Source organism: Mustelus asterias, unplaced genomic scaffold, assembly GCF_964213995.1.
Source record: "Mustelus asterias unplaced genomic scaffold, sMusAst1.hap1.1 HAP1_SCAFFOLD_1025, whole genome shotgun sequence".
NCBI classification, from domain to species: Eukaryota; Metazoa; Chordata; class Chondrichthyes; order Carcharhiniformes; family Triakidae; genus Mustelus; species Mustelus asterias.
The window spans coordinates 76040-95300 of NW_027590970.1; the positions used below are offsets into that span (position 1 = coordinate 76040).

The 19261-nt window shown below is 45.7% G+C and overlaps 1 protein-coding gene across 1 annotated transcript in view; it reads right to left on the reverse strand.

The window, feature by feature from the left end:
• The window catches only part of LOC144487765 (uncharacterized), a 103210-nt gene that overhangs the window by 69278 nt on the left and 14671 nt on the right, over positions 1-19261 (reverse strand). The window contains 2 exon segments of the mRNA XM_078205843.1: positions 10951-11125; positions 12254-13236. Of these exon segments, the coding sequence (XP_078061969.1) occupies positions 10951-11125; positions 12254-13236 (1158 nt within the window).

The window sequence follows — 19261 nt, forward strand, 5'->3', positions numbered from 1 at the left end:
GCAGACTCTGGAAAGGTTGGCCCAGGTCTCTCTCTCAAAGACATTGAAATCCTTTGTTCCCTCAGATTGATATTTATTTGTCTGGCTAAAAGGATGATCTCTTTCCTCTTGTTCACAATTAAAGAGCTGGTTTTCCCCAGAGATGGCAGACATTTAAGGGGACAGTAAAATAATATCGGACAGAGACATGTCTAATGTTGTTATATGGTACAGATTAGATATATTATTTATGGTTCTGTAATAAAACATATTATTTCTCTTCGTGTAATATAATGCTGTAACTATGTTATACATTTCCAGTCATAGAGTCATTATAGCGCACAAGTGTTCCATTCGGTAACTCAAATCCATGCTGACTCTCTGTCAAACAATCCAGTCCCATTCCCTCCTTCAGTCTCCCTTTCCCTGAAAGTTTATTTCCTTCAAGTGCCCATCCAGTTTGATTTTTAAATAGACTTGTAATGTGGTACTGTAGCAAGGTTATATTTTTCCAGTCATCGCTTCCTCAGAGAATTGTTTAATCTTTGGATTTCTTCTGATCTCGGTGTCCTGGATGGGAAATCGTCAGTTAGGAAAGGTCAATCAGCCTCATTCAGCACCTTCAGGAGAATTGGGAGGGTGAATATTAGATACAGCAGAGTGAGAATGAAGGGAGAGTGTGTGGGATGGAGATTTACAGCTTTTGGGGAATGAGAGAGGAAAGAATGTTCCATAGAAACTAGAATTGTCTGTTCTGAATTTCTATCCTGTACTGACTGTGATGTCTGTTGTGAGTTTGATTTGCAGGATATTAGAAGGGGAAAAATTGCAGACAGAACTTCAGACCCAAAGAGTCACTCAAATCATCAGGACCTGAATATCATCAGCCTTTGAATCCAGAAGGAGAAATGTTTTTCAGTTCTGTCTACTCTTAAAGATTTTAAATATCTGTGTGACATACACACACCTGAGTGAGAGTGTTCCAGTGCACTGCCTGTGGACAGAGCTTTAAACAGTTAAACAGCTTGAAGAAACATTGCACAATTCCCAGTGAATGGAAACATTACACGTGTTCTCTTCTTAGACACAGCTTCAACTTTTTACCCAACATGGAGAGTCAGAAGGGCACCCGCACCATGGAGAAACCATGGAAATGTGGGGACTGTGGGAAGGGATTCAAAGCCCCGTCTGAGCTGGAAACTCATCGCCACAGTCACACTGGGGAGAGACCGTTCACCTGCTATGTGTGTGGGAAGGGATTCGCTCGGTTATACCATCTGGAGACACACGAGCGAGTTCACACCGGGGAGAGACCATTCGCCTGCTCCCAGTGTGGGAAGGGATTCATCGAACCTGCACAAGCACCAGCAACTTCACACTGGGGAGAAGCCATTCACCTGCTCTGAGTGTGGGAAGGGATACAGGAACTCCTCCACTTTGCTGACACACCAGCGAGTTCATACCGGGCAGAAACCATTCACCTGCCCTGTGTGTGGGAAAGGATTCAGTCGGTTTTGCAGACTGCAGTCACACCAGCGACTTCACACTGGGGAGAGGCCATTCACCTGCCCTGAATGTGGGAAGGGATTCACTCAGTTTCCTCATCCGCAGACACACCAGCGGCTTCACACTGGGGAAAGGTTGATCTCCTGCTGTGAATGTGGGAAGGGATTCACTCAGTTATCCCATCTGCAGACACATCAACGAGTTCACACTGGGGAGAGACCCTTCACCTGCTCGGTCTGTGGGAAGGGATTCACTCAGTTACCCCACCTGCAAAAGCACAAGCGAATACACACCGGAGAGAGGCCGTTCCTCTGCTCTGAGTGTGGGAAGGGATTCACTCAGTTATCAAAATTGCAAATACACCAGCTAGTGCACACAGGGGAGAGGTCATTCGCCTGCTCTGAGTGTGGGAAGGGGTTCACTACATCATCTATCCTGCTGAGTCACCAGCGAGTTCACACTGGGCAGAGACCATTCACCTGCTCTCAGTGTGAGAAGGGATTCACTCAGTTAGCCAACTTGCTGAGTCACCAGCGAATTCACACCGGGGAGAGGCCATTCACCTGCTCGGGATGTGGGAAAGCATTTACTGAGAAATCCAGCCTGCTGAGACACCAGCGAATTCACACCGGGGAGAGGTCGTTCACTTGCTCTCTGTGTGGGAAGGGATTCACTCAATTATCTGACCTGCAGAGACACCAACGAGTTCACAAGTAATTATAGGGGTTGGATTTTGCTGTTATTGCTCCTAACCACATCCAGGACTGAATCTTGTTCATTTGGTGAAGTGGGAAGATCAGAAAGTTTCTATTGGACTTTCCGGACTCATGACTTTGCTTCCAAAGGGCTGATGTTCTTGGAGACTTTTTGTGAATATTTAGTGTCATATTACTCAAGGATTACTGAATGGAAGTGTGTTTGTAAGTTTATAAATATTTAGTTTGCATTTCTGTTTCCAACCCTCTGAAGCATGCCACATTGCCATGGAGATGGGTTGTGGTGGTTACATGGTTCTTTTGTATAATTTATCTGGGTGTTTCACACAGAGGGAAACTATCGAGGTATAAGGGGTAAGTTGGCCGTGTTAGATTGGGAAACTACATCAAAAGGTATGGTGGGAGACAGGCAATCACGAGAATTTAAGGAATCGTTACATATTTACAATATAGATTCCTTTAAGGAACAAAAATCCAACAGGAAAATTGATGTAACTGTGGCTAACAAGTAAAGTTAAAGATCCCATTCGATCAAAAGAAGAAATTCATAAAGTGGCCAAAACAATAGCAAGCCTGAGGATTGGGAACTTGTTTTAGAATTCAGCAAAGGAGGGCCAAGAAACTGAGAAAGAGAAAATAGAATATGAGAACAAACTGGAAAGAAACATAAAAACCGACTGGAAAAGCTCCTATCGGTCTGTGAAAAAGAAAAGATGAGCAAAGATAAATGTGGGTCCATTCCAGGCAGAGACAGGAGAGTTTATAATGGGGAATGAGGAAATGGCAGAGAAACTAAACAATGTGTGTCTGTCTTCATGGAGGAAGATACAGAAATCATCCAAAAACACTGGAGAACCAAGGGAGTAGTGAGCATGAGGAACTGGAAGAGATTAGTATTAGTGAGAAAGTGGTACTGGAGAAATTAATGGAGGTTGAAAGTGAATAAATCCCCAAAAGTTGATGATCTACATCCTAGAGTATTGCAAAAGGTGGCTGTAGAGATAGTGGATACATTGGTGATCATCTTTCCAAATTCTATAGATTCTGGAATGGTTGCTGCAGATTGAAAGGTGGTAAATGTAACCCCACTGTTTAAGGAGGAGGATAGCCATGATGTGGAGATGCCGGCGTTGGACTGGGGTAGACACAGTAAGAAGTCTCAGAACACCAGGTTAAAGTCCAACAGGTTCATTTGGTAGCACGAGCTTTTGGAGTGCTGCCCCTTCATCAGGTGAGTCCCGATGAAGGGGCAGCGCCCCTCAGCTGATGAAGGGGCAGCGCTCCAAAAGCTCGTGCTACCAAATAAAGCTGTTGAACTGTAACCTGGTTTTCTGAGACTTACTGTAAGCAGAGAGAGAGAAAACGGGGAACCGCAGACCCATTAGCCTGACATCAGTAGGAGGGAAAATGCTACAATTTATGATAAAGGATGTGAACACACCCGAATTAGGAACGGGAGTAGCCACTCGGCCCTCGAGCCTATTCCACCATTCAATACTGATGATTGCTGCGGGGTTTTTTCAGAGACTAAGTATTGCCAAAACTTCAGCTAATGCAAAGACTCGCAAAGTCAGTATCCTGGCTAAAGACGTATGTTTATTTGACCAATGCATGCTGGGAGAGATGGCATTGGGCAGTCTCTCTGATGAGAAGGCCCTGAGCATTCCAATACCTCTCTGAAGTTGCAATACATCCTTCAGGACAATTATACATTTCTGAGTTTGCTTTTCCCGCCTTCCATTAGTTACAAACCAGTCATTATTGTTACAAATCAATAACTGTTAACAGCTGTCATATACCTTAGCCAATTGCATTCTCCCCTCTGACGTCATGGGATTTCATTGGTCCATAGAATCTGGATGCTTCTTCCCCCTGACGCTAAGCTACAGGGTTCAAAGGTGCTGTTCCCACCAACTCCCAATGACATCAATGGTCGAGTTAGACAGTTGATATTCCCATGTTTGAGAAGCAGTTTCCTATCAGTACGAATTGAACAGCTCTGTTCATACTGTGGCTTTGGGAACCCACACTATCCGTAACTTCTGCTGATAAAAATATACACATTCTGTGGTTTCATTGTTCCAAAGAATGTGGTTGATCTCACTCAGCCTTCATCCCATCATGCTCTGCAGCAGCCTGCTTTTGGCTAAAGTGTACAGATCATTTTAAAAATACATCTGAAATACATTTCAAAATCCAAAATACATGTTTGAATCAGGAATACTTGTTCAAATCTCTTACTCGTTTAAATCTCTTACTGTGGGTATGTACGTCTTTATTCAGACAGCACCTCTGTTAATCTGTAAGTCTGATCTTAAGTTAATTCTCTCAGTGCTCGTAGTTTTATTTTAGTTTTTTATTATTAGTCTTAAATCCCTGATTATTTGAAATTTCTCTCTCAGTGATTTTCTTTGTTGGGTGGAGTTGCACATGGTCAGGCACTGTGGCTTCTCCCCGCTGGCGTAACTCAATAAATTATTGTTGATTGAATCAGGCTCGAGTGTGGAATGATTCTTCTGAGTTCATTCTCCCTAACAGGCATTAATGAACATTTGAAAGCCAACAAATCTGTTGTTCAAGTATGGGACAATTCTGACATAGGAAAAGGTGCTGTGAGCAAGTTACCTTGAAAAAAATGATGCTATTTCAGATAAGGAACAAGCAATCAAAATACGTTCCTGTCTGGAATCAAATAGAAATGATTGATTCCTGTTTTAAAGATTTTCTAAAGCCAACCAGATAGGATTATGTAATTGAGGGTAGAAGATAGAGACCTGAAATTAAACAGCAAATAGGAACTGGGATATTGGACACAATTCAATTCAATGGAATATTTCAATCTGGCATTGATGTATAGTATAGACGGGTCTAGTAAATTGGTGATATTTGTGTCCTTTTCTATGTTTTGGCAAGTCAAATTGCAGCTTTATAGACCCTTAATTAGGCCACACTTGGGATATAGTGTTCAATTCTGGTCACAACACTACCAGAAGGATGTGGAGGCTTTGGAGAGCGTACAGAGAAGATTTACCAGGAAAATTTACCTGGTATGGAAGGCATTAGCTATGAGGAGAGGTTGGAAAAACTTGGTTGTTCTCACTGGGACGACGAAGATTGAGGGGTGACGTGATAGAAGTCTACAAGATCGTGAGGCGCATGGACAGAGTGGATAATCAGAAGCTTTTTCCCAGGATGGAAGAGTCAATTACCAGGGGGCATAGGTTTAAGGTGTGAGGGACAAGGTTTAAAGGAAAGGTACAAGGCAAGTTTTTTACACAGAGGGTGGTGTGTGCCTGGAACTCGCTGCCGGGGGAGGTAGGGGAAGCAGATATGATAGTGACTTTAAGGGGCATCTTGACAAAAACGTGAATAGGATGGGAATAGAGGGGTATGGTCCTCGGAAGGGTCGGGAGTTTTAGTTCAGTCGGCAGCATGATTGGTGCAGGCTTGGAGGGCCGAAGGGCCTGTTCCTGTGCTGTATTATTTGTTCTGTTTTTTAAGAGAACAAAATTTAGTACTCTAAATGCCGCTCTAGGCATTGGGGCCATCTATGGAGAGATAAGCAAAGACTTCAAGATCTTTGGATAAGATCGCCTGAGAATCAAAATGGTATTGGCATGATATTGAAAGTTTTTAGTTTTAAAGTTTATTTATTAGTGTCACAAATAGGCTTACATTAACACTGCAATGGAGTTACTATGGAAATCCCCTAGCCGCCACACTCCAGCGCCTGTTCGGGTACACTGAGGGAGTATTTAGCATAGCCCATGCATCTAACCAACACATCTTCCAGACTGTGGGAGGAAACCAGAGCACCCAAAGGAAATCCACGCAGGGAAAACATGCAGACTCCGCACAGACAGTGACCCAAGCTGGGGATTGAATCCGGGTCCCTGGCACTGTAAGGCAGCAGTGCCAACCATGGTGCCGCCCTATACATACTGCATAAGTATGCAGATGAGTTACGTCTGAAGTAATTAACAGAAAGGAAACCAGTCCAAATTAGACCCATTCATGGGTTTGGAAGTACTTGCAATTATACATTGTGCAGGTCTCAGCCATGCACACTACCTGACAAACAACACGGCATGAAAATGGTTAATGGGACCAAAGTGATCAAGGGACTGATACATTTTCCATCAAGAAATCAATTTCAAAACAATTGGAATAGAACGAAACAAAAGGGAATCTGTCCAAAATGAGCAAATTAGAGTAAAAAGGTCAATAATTTGGAATGGGAACTATTCAGGGTTGAGTAGCGAGTAAAGCTGGTGAGGAATATCCATGAGATGGATCCAGATAAATGGAGAGCTGGAGAATATTTGAAGTCCATGCGTGATATTATTTGGAATGATATTGAGTGAGGTGATCTGCAGCTGGGAAGTATCAGGGAGCATCAATCTCATCATTCCCAGATCACATTCAATTTCATATGAATGGAATTTGACACAAATCAGGTGAAGAGGAGGCTGGAGTCAAAAGGAAAAAGAGAAGTGGATTTTCTTGTTGCTCAGATCACCCCCACTCAAGGGCGAAAGAAGACAAAGAAATGATCAAGAATAATAATGAGACAAGGTGCGAAGGAGTAAGACAGTATAGTGCAAAAAGGATTCAGAGACTGACAGGCAGCGCAGGATTCAAAGAGAAATCAGCAATGTGAAAGTTTAAAAGTACCATAATCTGGTGATAAGGTAATGGTGAAGATGCGACCGGAGCGTAGTGGTCTCCAACCGTGAAGGCATGGAATGTGAAGGCAGGTGATACCTGCACACTCGGTGACACAAAAATGGGAAGTCTGTGGAAACATTATATTCAGTTAAAAACATATGAGGACCCTAACAAACCTGGCAACTGCTCGACTGGTGGGGACCAACATCAATGTTTTCACAGGTTCCTGTTCACTCGGATGACTATCGTGGAAATGTGGGAAGCACCAACAATGTATGTGGAAGGCGACACTTGCCCGCACCCCAGACAGCAACCCACAGGAGGAACAGGGGGGTGGATAAAGAAACCCAACACTTGGATATTGGACAGGGTAACATTGACTAGTTACAGAACCAGAGCTGTAACTCTGCCAGGGGTCTGACATGAAGGGTCCACAACTACCCTTGCGGTTAAAGACATCATCCTAACCAGAGCCGGGACCCTGGTCTGACTCGTGCATCCGGGCTGAAGTTGGGAGAGGGACTGGCCGGTATTAGAGGATGGGGAGCACTCTATGAAATGGGATGGCGGTGTGAGTATCAGCCACTTGAAGGTTTTAACGTCGCCTACATACAGACAATAATCTGGACATTAAGAATATATATAACTATTTCCCAGGGCTAGGACGATGGTCCTACGATTCACAGAATAGAATCCCTACAGCGCAGAAGGAGGCCATTCGGCCCATCATGTCTGCACCACCCACTAACCCACTCAGGCCTTATTCCCGTAACCCCACATACTTACCCTGCTCATCCCCCTAAAGCTAAAGGGGCAATTTAGCACGGCCAATCAACCTAACCTGCACATCTTTGGACTGTGGGAGGAAACCGGAGCACCCGGAGGAAACCCACGCAGACACAGGGAGAACATGCAAACTCCACATAGACAGTGACCCGAGGCCAGAATTGAACCTGGGTCCTTGGCACTGTGAGGGAGCAGTGCTAATCACTGTGCCACCCTATGTGTTTCTAATTATTCATTTGTTACCAAGAGCCTGTGATCTTGAGATCCAATATTAATTTGATTACTGGGTAGACTCATCTCCCCTCCTTTGTGTGGGAAGCCGGACTAGAAGGTCGTTATTGCCAAGAATTAAGTACTCATCGAACCAATAGACTTGATTGTTTCGATGTTAGATGTTATAATCTTAGTACTTACAGATATCAAAAACTTACCTACTGTCCAAACATGTTAGAGGCCCCCCCGGATGGGCTAGTTAGGATTGGGAACTCTTAAAACTTTATGATACAATGTGACAATGGTATCCCCAGAGTAAGCTAGAATATGTCAGGTATTTAATGATATTACATTCAACATGCCATGATCATCTCAATGCCATTAAATGGGCTAAAATCCAATTGCAAGGAATCATTGACAATTATACTTACACAATTGCTCCTGAATATCGGATACAAAATAAAAGAAGTATGCTGGGAGATATCGGGGGATTATTTGGAAGTGCAAACTCGGGAGTCAATTCAATACAACTGTCTGAACTGAATAACTACTCCTCCAGAGCTGGCACCGAAGTTGGAAAGGGACTGCAGTGTGGAGCTCATGGAACCGAATATGCACTGACCACTGTAGATCTCCAGGGTGAAGGACCCTTAAAAACATTTAACCGTTGTAACTGAAGGGATAATTCAAACCACTGAGGCCCAAGTCAAAGTTCGGGTGTGTGATAATCTCGCCAGAGATCTGATAGATGAGGTTCGGTCTGACTTTGAAGATTTGAGATTTGGAACCATTTACTGACATTTATTTACCTTGCTTAAACCTTAATATTCACCGGGACAGACATGAATGGGGTGGCACAGTGGGTTAGCGCTGCTCCCTCACAGCGCCAGGGACCCGGGTTCGATTCCCGGCTTGGGTCACTGTCTGTGTGGAGTTTGCACATTCTCCCCGTGTCTGCGTGCGTTTCCTCCGGGTGCACCGGTTTCCTCCCACATTCCAAAAGATGTGCGGGTTAGGTGGATTGGCCATGCTAAATTGCCCCTTAGTGTTGGGGGACCAGCTAGGGTAAATGCATGGGGTTATGGGTTTGTGGGGATAGGGCCTGGGTGGGATTGTGGTCGGTGCAGACTCGATGGGTTGAATGGCCTCCTTCTGCACTGTAGGGATTGTATGATTCACAGAAGGAGTACATTGGGTAATTGGAGTCCGTGCCAACTCTCTGTAGAACAATCCAGTCAGTCCCATTTCCCCCTTCTCCCTGTTCCCCTGAACTTTTATTTCCTTCAACTGCTCACCCAAACTTGTCTGTAAATCAATGATATTTTCTGCTTCCGCGAGCGAGTTCCAGGCCGGGGTACTTATCGTGTAACTAAAGTTTCACCTCACATCCAGTCTGCCTGCCTATGTTTCGATGTAGATGTTTAGGTTACCAGCATGCCTGAAAGTTTTCCGTTTCACTGCAGGACAGGAAAACAGGAGTAGAGATCTGATTAGTGATTAATGATCAATGATTAATTTTTCTAATTAGTGATCACTCGACTGGGAGGCGGTCCGGTGAGGGCTACAACATTTATTCTGGCATTTCCACAGGAAAACACATCCAACGGGATCTTTAAGGACAGTTACAGATTTGAATCATTGGGGACAGAGGAAAGGGGCTGGGTTCACCGAGCCAGGTCTAAAGGATACATGACCCATGGGGAGGGCCTGGAATATGTGAGCAGGGCAGAATGCTGTCAGAATCAGAGCATTACATTGTGTGTGCCTGTCGGACCTGCAAGCTTCTTAGGAACACAAGCAAGATAATCATTGCTATTTTACCATTGAAGGAGGCATTTAAAGCAGTACAGGTGGGCCCCACTCTGTGATACATAATCACGATGTGGAGATGCCGGCGTTGGACTGGGGTAAGCACAGTAAGAAGTCTCACAACACCAGGTTAAAGTCCAACAGGTTTATTTGGTAGCAAATACCATAAGCTTTCGGAGCGCTGCTCCTTCGTCAGATGGAGTGGTCTCTGTTCTCCAACAGTGCACAGACACAGAAATCAAGTTACAGAATACTAATTAGAATGCAAATCTCTACAGCCAGCCAGGTCTTAAAAGGTACAGATAATGTGGGTGGAGGGAACATTAAACACAGGTTAAAGAGATGTGTATTGTCTCCAGACAGAACAGCTTGCATAATCTCACCAGCTGTTCTGTCTGGAGACAATACACAGCACCCTGTTCAAAGAAGGGGGAAGTTAGAAACTGAACTTTACAGCAGGATAGTTTAGGCTCTCTCCTGACATCTGGAAGACTGGCCAGCTGAAGGATTTGGAGAGGTGTTCTCAACATTATATTGGCTTTTTTGAGTGGTCACCTAATAGGTAAAGGGGGGTCTGAAAGGGTTAATAATCACACAAGTTTCAAAATCACATAAGCGGCAATGGGACAAACCACAGATCTTTATTGAAGCAGAACCCAGATAAGCGGCAAGGCCTGGTTACAAGAGAGACAACCCCAGAATATAGGTTTATCTAACAAAGCCTCTTAGCCTGAGAGAATTCATGAAATCAGACATCTGGAGATGAGAGAGATAATGGAAATGTGGAGTTGAGGTTACAATCAGATCAGACACGATTGTACTGAATGGTCGAGCAGGCTCGAGGGGCCGAGTAGCTACTCCTGCTCCTAATTCATATGTGATCACATCCTTTATAATAGATCGTAGCATTTTCCCTCCGACTGATGTCAGGCTAATGGGTCTGTGGTTCCCCATTTTCTCTCTCCCTCCTTACAGTAAGAAGTCTCAGAACACCAGGTTAAAGTCCAAAAGGTTTATTTGGTTGTACGAGCTTTTAGGAATCACCTGATGAAGGAGTAGCGCTCCGACAGCTCGTGCTACCAAATAAACCTGTTGGACTTTAACATGGTGTTCTGAGACTTCTTACTGTGCTTACCCCTGTCCAACGCCGGCATCTCCACATCATGCCTATCTCCCTCCTTAAATAGTGGGGTTACATTTACCAATCTGCAGCAACCATTCCAGAATCTATAGAATTTGGAAAGATGACCACCAATGTATCCACTATCTCTACAGCCACCTCTTTCAACACTCTGAGATGTAGATCATCAACTTTTGGGGATTTATTCAATTTCAATCCCATTAATTTCTCCAGTACCACTTTCTCACTAATACTAATCTCTTCCAGTTCCTCATGCTCACTACCCCCTTGGTTCTCTCGTGTTTTGGGATGATTTCTGTATCTTCTTCTGAGAAGACAGACACACATTGTTTAGTTTCTCTGCCATTTCCCCATACCCCATTATTAACTCTCCTGTCTCTGCCTGGAATGGACCCACATTTATCTTTGTTAAGCTTTTCCTTTTCACACACCAATAGGAGCATTTCCAGTTGGTTTTTATCTTTCTCACCAGTTTGCTCTCATATTCTATTTTCTCTTTGTCAGTTTCATGGTTCTCCTTTGCTGAATTCTAAAAAAAGTTCCCAATCCTCAGGCTGACAACTATTTTGGCCACTTTATGAGTCTCCTCCTTTGATCTAATTGAATCTTTATCTTTTCTTGTTAGCCACGGTTGCTGCACTTTTCTGTTGGATTTTTGTTCAATGAAGGAATCTATATTTGATGCCAATATGTAATAATTATTTATATTTGAGAGATTAACTGTCTACCATCACAGTGGCACAGTGATTAGCACTGCTGCCTCACAGCGCCAGGCACCCGGGTTCGATTCCCGGCTTGGGTCACTGTCTGTGCAGATTCTGCACATTCTTCCTGTGTCTGCGTGGGTTTCCTCCGGGTGCTCCGGTTTCTTCCCATAGGACGTTCTGTTAGGTGCATTGGCCATGCTAAATTCTCCCTCAGTGTACCTGAACAGGTGCTGGAATGCGTTGACTCGGGGATTTTCACAGTAACTTCATTGCAGTGTGAATTTAAGCCTACTTGTGACACTAATAAATAAATACATTTTAATGTTATTTCCCAGCTGTCACAGCCAATGTACCCCTCCTAGTTTGATGGTTTTCTTCTGTGAGAAACACCCAGATGGATTAAACAAAAGAACCATGCAACCAGCACAGCCCATCTCCATGGCAATGTGGCATGTTTTGGGGGATTCCAAACAGAAATGGGAACTAAATATTTTCTAAGTTCTGAACATCCTGTCACTCTGTGATCCGTGTGAAATCTGAAACCAGGTATTCGCAACAAGACTCAAAGAGCATCAGCCCACTGGAGACAAAGTTGTGAGACCGGCCAGTCCAGCAGAAAGAAACCCTCCGACCCTCCCCATTGGCCAACTGTGAGAATGAACAAAATGCAGTTCTAGATGTAACTCAGAGCATGAACAATAATAGCATAATCTAACCCCTGGAATCACTTGTGAATTTTTTGGTGCCTTCGCAGACGAGAGGCATCACTGAATCCCTTCCTACATTGAGAGCAAGTGAATGGCCTCTCCCCAGCATGAACTCGCTGGTGAGTCTGTAGGTTAGATGAATCACTGAATCCCTTCCCACACTGAGAGCAGATGAATGGCTTTTCCCCAGTGTGAACTCGCTGGTGTCTCAACAGGTTGCATGAAAGAGTGAATCCCTTCCCACACTCAGAGCAGGTGAATGGTCTCTCCCCAGTGTGAACTCGCTGGTGTCGCAACAGGGGGGTTAACAAAGTGAATCGCTTCCCGCACTCTGAGCAGGTGAAGGGCCTATCCCCAGTGTGAAACTGCTGGTGTCTCAACAGCTGGTATGACAAAGTGAATCCCTTCCCACACTGAGAGCAGGTGAATGGTCTCTCCCCGGTGTGAACTCGCTGGTGTGTCTGCAGGGTGGATGAATCATTGAATCCTTTTCCACACTGAGAGCAGATGAATGGCCTCTCTCCAGTGTGAACTCGCCTGTGTCTCAACAAGTTGCACAAAAGAGTGAATCCCTTTCCACACTGCAAGCAGGTGAATGGCTTCTCCCCAGTGTGAACTCGCTGGTGTCTCTGCAGGGTGGATGAATCACTGAATCCCATCCCACACCAAGAGCAGGTGAATGGCCTCTCCCCAGTGTGAATTCGCTGGTGAGACTGCAAGTGGGCTAACTGAGTGAATCCCTTCCCACACTGAGAGCAGGTGAATGGTCTCTCCCCGGTGTGAACTCGCTGGTGTGTCTGAAGGTGGGATGACAGAGTGAATCCCTTCCCACACTGAGAACATATGAACTGTTTCTCCCCAGTGTGAACTCGCTGGTGTGTCTTTAAGGTAGATGAACGACCGAATCCCTTCCCACACACAGAGCAGGTGAATGGCCTCTCCCCAGTGTGGCTGCGCCAATGAGCTTCCAGGTCTGATGGGGATCTGTATCTCTTCCCACAATCCTCACATTTCCATGGTTTCTTCATGTTTTAGGTCTCCTTCTATCTCTCCAGGTCAGACAATCAGTTAATCACTTGTTCACAACCAAAACACATGTACAATCTCCCTCCTGTGAACAATGTGATGTTTTTTTCTGGCTGTGCAACTGATTCAACTTTTTTCTGCAGTCAGTTCACTGGAACATGCATTAGGGTGTGTGTGTGTGTGTGTCTCGGTGCTTTTCCAGTCATATTGATGTTTAAAGTCTTTTGAAGCTGACAGAACAGAGAAACATTTCTCCTTCTGGAATCTAAGCTGATGATATTCAAGTCCCAAGGAATCGAATAACTCTGTCAGATCTAAATGTGACGATTGAGATTTCTGTCCGAGATTCCTCCTCTTCTAATATCCTGTGCAAACAAGTTACAAAAGCCATCACTGTCAGTACAGGATAGAAATTCAAAACAGGCAATTCTAGTTGCTATGCAACATTCTTTCCTCGCTCATTCCCAAAAGCTGTAAATCTCCATCCCACACACTCTCCCTGCATTCTCACTGTGCTGTGTCTAATATTCACCCTTCCAATTCTCCTGAAGGTGCTGATTGAGGCTGATTGACAGATCCACGCTCACTGCTTTTAGCCCTGGACACAGAGAGCTGAAAATCTCCACATAGGTTGCCAGGCATATACCATGTCAGAATTCCTGCACTAAGTGTTATGTCCAGGACATTATCACTTGAGTAGGTAGAGCAAGGATTTGAGGAAGATTCATACTTAGGCAGGGAGAGCATGATCTGGAACTTGTGCCTATAAGGATGGTGGAACAGCAGATGATCAATAATTCCAAAATGAAATTGGGTGGGTATTTGAAGGAAATAAAACTTTCAGGAAATGTTGATATAGAGATTGAATGGGACTGATCGGATAGTTCGACAAGATGTGCAGGTTAGGTTGATTAGCTATGCTAAATTGCCACTTGGTGTCCCAGGATGTGTGGGTTGCAGGGGAGTTGTGGGGTAAAACCGTGGGATAACAGGGATAAGGGCCTGGGAAGAATGCTCTGTTGGAGAGTCGATGCAGACTTGATGGACCAAAAGGCCTCCTTCTGCACTGGACTCTATGACTCGAGTTACCCATTAGACTCCTTCTGTGCTGCAATGACTTTATGACTGGAAATGTATAATATACCCACAGTAATATATTACAAAACTAGAAATAATAAGAAATGGAAAGGGGACAAAAGGTGTTTTACTCACAGAGACAGGAGGAAGTTTGAGTCTGAAGCTCAATCTTCATTCACACAAAGCCGGCGCTCTGATTGACTGGAGGACCAGAGTCCTTCCGGTCTTCCAAGTCTCCCCATTGGTCCAGGCTTCAGCATGTAGTTCAGGGGGTGGGCTCTCCTTCGCACATGCGCAGCTTCCCTTCGTCCTTGGACATGCGCAGTCCCGGGCCGGGAGGAGGGGGGAGATCACCGAGCTGCTTCTCGCTCGGACCGGAGCCGTCAGCCGGTTGCCTGGAAACCTTGGCTCGAGGAGGTGCAGGGGGAGGGGAGCAATGGGTGGAGGCGGGGCTCCCGGGTCCGCGCGCCCGGGCCTGCGCACTGGAACCCGGAGACGTCACCGCGGAGCGCAGCGATTCCTATTGGCTGATTCAGGAAGGGCTCTATTGTGACGTCACAACACGGAAGTTGTCCAATGAGCTTCAGCCTGAAACTTCCTCCTCTGGGCCACATCTGGGAGGAAATCAATGTTTCCCCCTTTCCATTTCTTTTCTCATTCTGGGGGAAATTGGGGACTCGCAGCAACTGAAGGGTAAGGTATTGAATCCAGTCTGTTTATTTCAGCATTTTTAGTCTGGGAGCCTGCATGGAAATTTTCAGCTCTCTGTGTCCAGGACAGGATGTGGAGATGCTGGCGTTGGACTGGGGTAAACACAGTAAGAAGTCTCACAACACCAGGTTAAAGTCCAGTGGGTTTATTTGGTAGCACGAGCCACAAGCTTTCGGAGCGCTGCCCCTTCATCAGGTGAGTGTTCCAGTGCACTCAACTGATGAAGGGGCAGCGCTCTGGAAGCTTGTGGCTTGTGCTACTAGATAAACCTGTTGGACTTTAACCTGGTGTTGTGAGACTTATTACTGTCCAGGACAGGAAGCAGTGAGCATGGATCTGTCCATCAGTCTGAATCAGCACCTTCAGGAGAATTGGGAGGGTAAATATTAGATACAGCAGAGTGAGAATAAGGGGAGAATGAATGGGATGGAGATTCACAGCTTTTGGGGAATGAGAGAGGAAAGAATGTTCCATAGAAACTAGAATGGTCACTTCTGAATTTCTATCCTGTACTGACTGTGATGTTTTTACAAAAATGTTTCACAGGATATCAGAAGAGGAGGAATCTCAGAGAGAACTCTCGGCTGGGTCACGTCTAGATCTGACAGAATCACTTGATTACTTGGGATCTGAATATCGTCAGGCTTTGAAACTAAGGGGAGAAATATTTATCAGCTTCAGAAGATTTTGAACATCAGTGCGACTGGAAAAGCACTGACACACTGACCCCCAAGTGAGAGTGTTCCATTGCACTGACTGGAAAGAGCTTTAACCGGTTACACAGCATGAAAATACATTGCAGCATTCACAGTGAGGAGCGACTGTGTTCTGTGTGTTGAAAAGGCTTCAACTGGTTGACTGACCTGCAGAGATTCAAGGAGACCCAAAAGATGGAAAAACCATGGAAATGTGGGGACTGTGGGAAGGGATGGAGGTCACCATCAGAGCTAGAAGCCCATCGGCGCAGCCACACGGGGGAGAGGCCGTTCACCTGCGTTCAGTGTGGGAAGGGATTTACTCAGTTATCGAACCTGCAGACCCACCAGCGAGTTCACACCAGGGAAAAACCATTCACCTGCTCTCAGTGTGGGAAGGGATTCACTCATTCATCTAGTCTGCAGAGGCACCAGCGAGTTCACACTGAGGGGAGGCCATTCACCTGCTCTCAATGTGGACAGAGATTCACTCAGTTATCCAGCCTGCAGACACACCAGCAAGTTCACACTGGGGAGAGACCATTCACCTGCTCTGTGTGTGGAACAGGATTCAGTGATTGCAGCACTCTGCGGGGACACCAGCGAGTTCACACTGGGGAGAGGCCATTTACCTGCTCAGTATGTGGGAAGGGATTTCGTGTTTCATCTACTCTGCTGAAACACCAGCACATTCATACTGGGGAGAGGCCATTCACCTGCTCTCAGTGTGGGAAGGGATTTACTCAGTTATCCACCCTACAGACCCACCAGCGAGTTCACACCAGGGAGAGGCCATTCACCTGCTCTGTTTGTGGGAAGGGATTCAGTCAGTCATCCAACCTGCAGAGACACAAGCAAGTTCACACTGGGGAGAAACCATTCATCTGCTTTCATTGTGGGAAAGGATTCACTCTGTCTTCGAACCTGCAGACACACCAGCGAGTTCACACTGGGGAAAGGCCGTTCACTTGCTCTGTGTGTGGGAAGGGATTCACTCAGTTATCCACCCTGCAGTCACACCAACGAGTTCACACTGGGGAGAGACCATTCACCTGCTCTGTATGTGAGAAGGGATTCACTCAGTTATCTGCCCTGCAGTCACACCAGCGAGTTCACACTGGGGAGAAACCATTCACCTGCTCTGAGTGTGGGAAGGGATTCAGTGTTTTATCCACCCTGCACAGACACCAGCAAGTTCACGAGTGATTCCAGGGGTTGGATTCTGCTGTTATTGTTTCTGCTCTCAATTACATCCAGGACTGCATTTTGTTCATTCTCACAGTTGGTCAATGGGGAGGGTCGGAGGGTTTCTTTCTGCTGGACTGGCCGGTCTCACAACTTTGCCTCCAGTGGCTGATGCTCTTTGAGCCTTGTTGCAAATACCTGGTTTCAACTTTCACAAGGATCACAGAGTGACAGGTGATATGAAGTTTAGAGATATTTAGTCAGCATTTTTGTTTGAAACTCCTCAAATGCCCATCCAATTTCCTTTGAAATTATTTATTGTCTCCACTTCCTCAACCCTCCTAGGCAGCGAGTTCCAGGTCATTACCATTCGCTGCATCAAAATATTCTTCCTCACATCCCCCCTGCATCTCTGATCCAAAACCTTAAATCTGTGTCCCACCTCGTCCTTGTCCCATCAGCTAATGGGAACAGCTTTTCTTTGCCCACCTTATCTCAACCTGTCAGAATCTTGTCCACCTCTATCAAATCTCCCCTCAACGTACTTTTCTCCAAGAGGAACAACCCCAACCTGACATCAACAATAAAGAACAAACTAACAGAATATGTTAATACCTGAAATCAAATGGGAATGTTTAATTTCTGTTTTGAAGATATTGTGAATATATTGTCCTGGACAATAACGGAATTGGGATAACTCACCTTAGGTGTGTTGAATGGAATATATCCATAAGACCATAAGACATAGGAGCGGAAGTAAGGCCATTCGGCCCATCGAGTCCACTCCACCATTCAATCATGGTTGATTTCAACTCCATTTACCCGCTCTCTCCCCATAGCCCTTAATTCATAGAACATAGAACATAGAACATAGAAAGCCACAGCACAAACAGGCCCTTCGGCCCACAAGTTGCGCCGATCACATCCCCACCTCTAGGCCTATCTATAGCCCTCAATCCCATTAAATCCCATGTACTCATCCAGAAGTCTCTTAAAAGACCCCAACGAGTTTGCCTCCACCACCACCGACGTCAGCCGATTCCACTCAGCCACCACCCTCTGAGTGAAAAACTTACCCCTGACATCTCCTCTGTACCTACCCCCCAGCACCTTAAACCTGTGTCCTCTCGTAGCAACCATTTCAGCCCTTGGAAATAGCCTCTGAGAGTCTACCCTATCCAGACCTCTCAACATCTTGTAAACCTCTATCAGGTCACCTCTCATCCTTCGTCTCTCCAGGGAGAAGAGACCAAGCTCCCTCAACCTATCCTCATAAGGCATGCCCCCCAATCCAGGCAACATCCTTGTAAATCTCCTCTGCACCCTTTCAATGGCTTCAACATCTTTCCTGTAATGAGGTGACCAGAACTGCGCGCAGTACTCCAAGTGGGGTCTAACCAGGGTCCTATAAAGCTGCAGCATTATCTCCCGACTCCTAAACTCAATCCCTCGATTAATGAAGGCCAGTACGCCGTACGCCTTCTTGACCGCATCCTCCACCTGCGAGGCCGATTTAAGAGTCCTATGGACCCGGACCCCAAGGTCCTTCTGATCCTCTACACTGCTAAGAATGGTACCCTTCATATTATACTGCTGCTTCATCCCATTGGATCTGCCAAAATGGATCACCACACACTTATCCGGGTTGAAGTCCATCTGCCACTTCTCCACCCAGTCTTGCATTCTATCTATGTCTCGCTGCAACTTCTGACATCCCTCCAAACTATCCACAACACCACCTACCTTGGTGTCGTCAGCAAACTTACCAACCCATCCCTCCACTTTCTCATCCAGGTCATTTATGAAAATGACAAACAGCAAGGGTCCCAGAACAGATCCCTGGGGCACTCCACTGGTCACTGACCTCCATGCAGAGAAAGACCCCTCCACAGCCACTCTCTGCCTTCTGCAGGCAAGCCAGTTCTGGATCCACAAGGCAACAGCCCCTTGGATCCCATGCCCTCTCACTTTCTCAAGAAGTCTTGCATGGGGGACCTTATCGAACGCCTTGCTGAAGTCCATATAGACCACATCCACCGCTCTTCCTTCGTCAATGTGTTTGGTCACATTTTCAAAGAACTCAACCAGGCTCGTAAGGCACGACCTGCCCTTGACAAAGCCGTGCTGACTACTTTTGATCATACTAAACTTCTCTAGATGATCATAAATCCTGTCTCTCAGGATCCTCTCCATCAACTTACCAACCACTGAGGTTAGACTCACCGGTCGGTAATTTCCCGGGCTGTCCCTGTTCCCTTTCTTGAATATAGGGACCACATCTGCAATCCTCCAATCCTCCGGAACCTCTCCCGTCTCCATCGACGATGCAAAGATC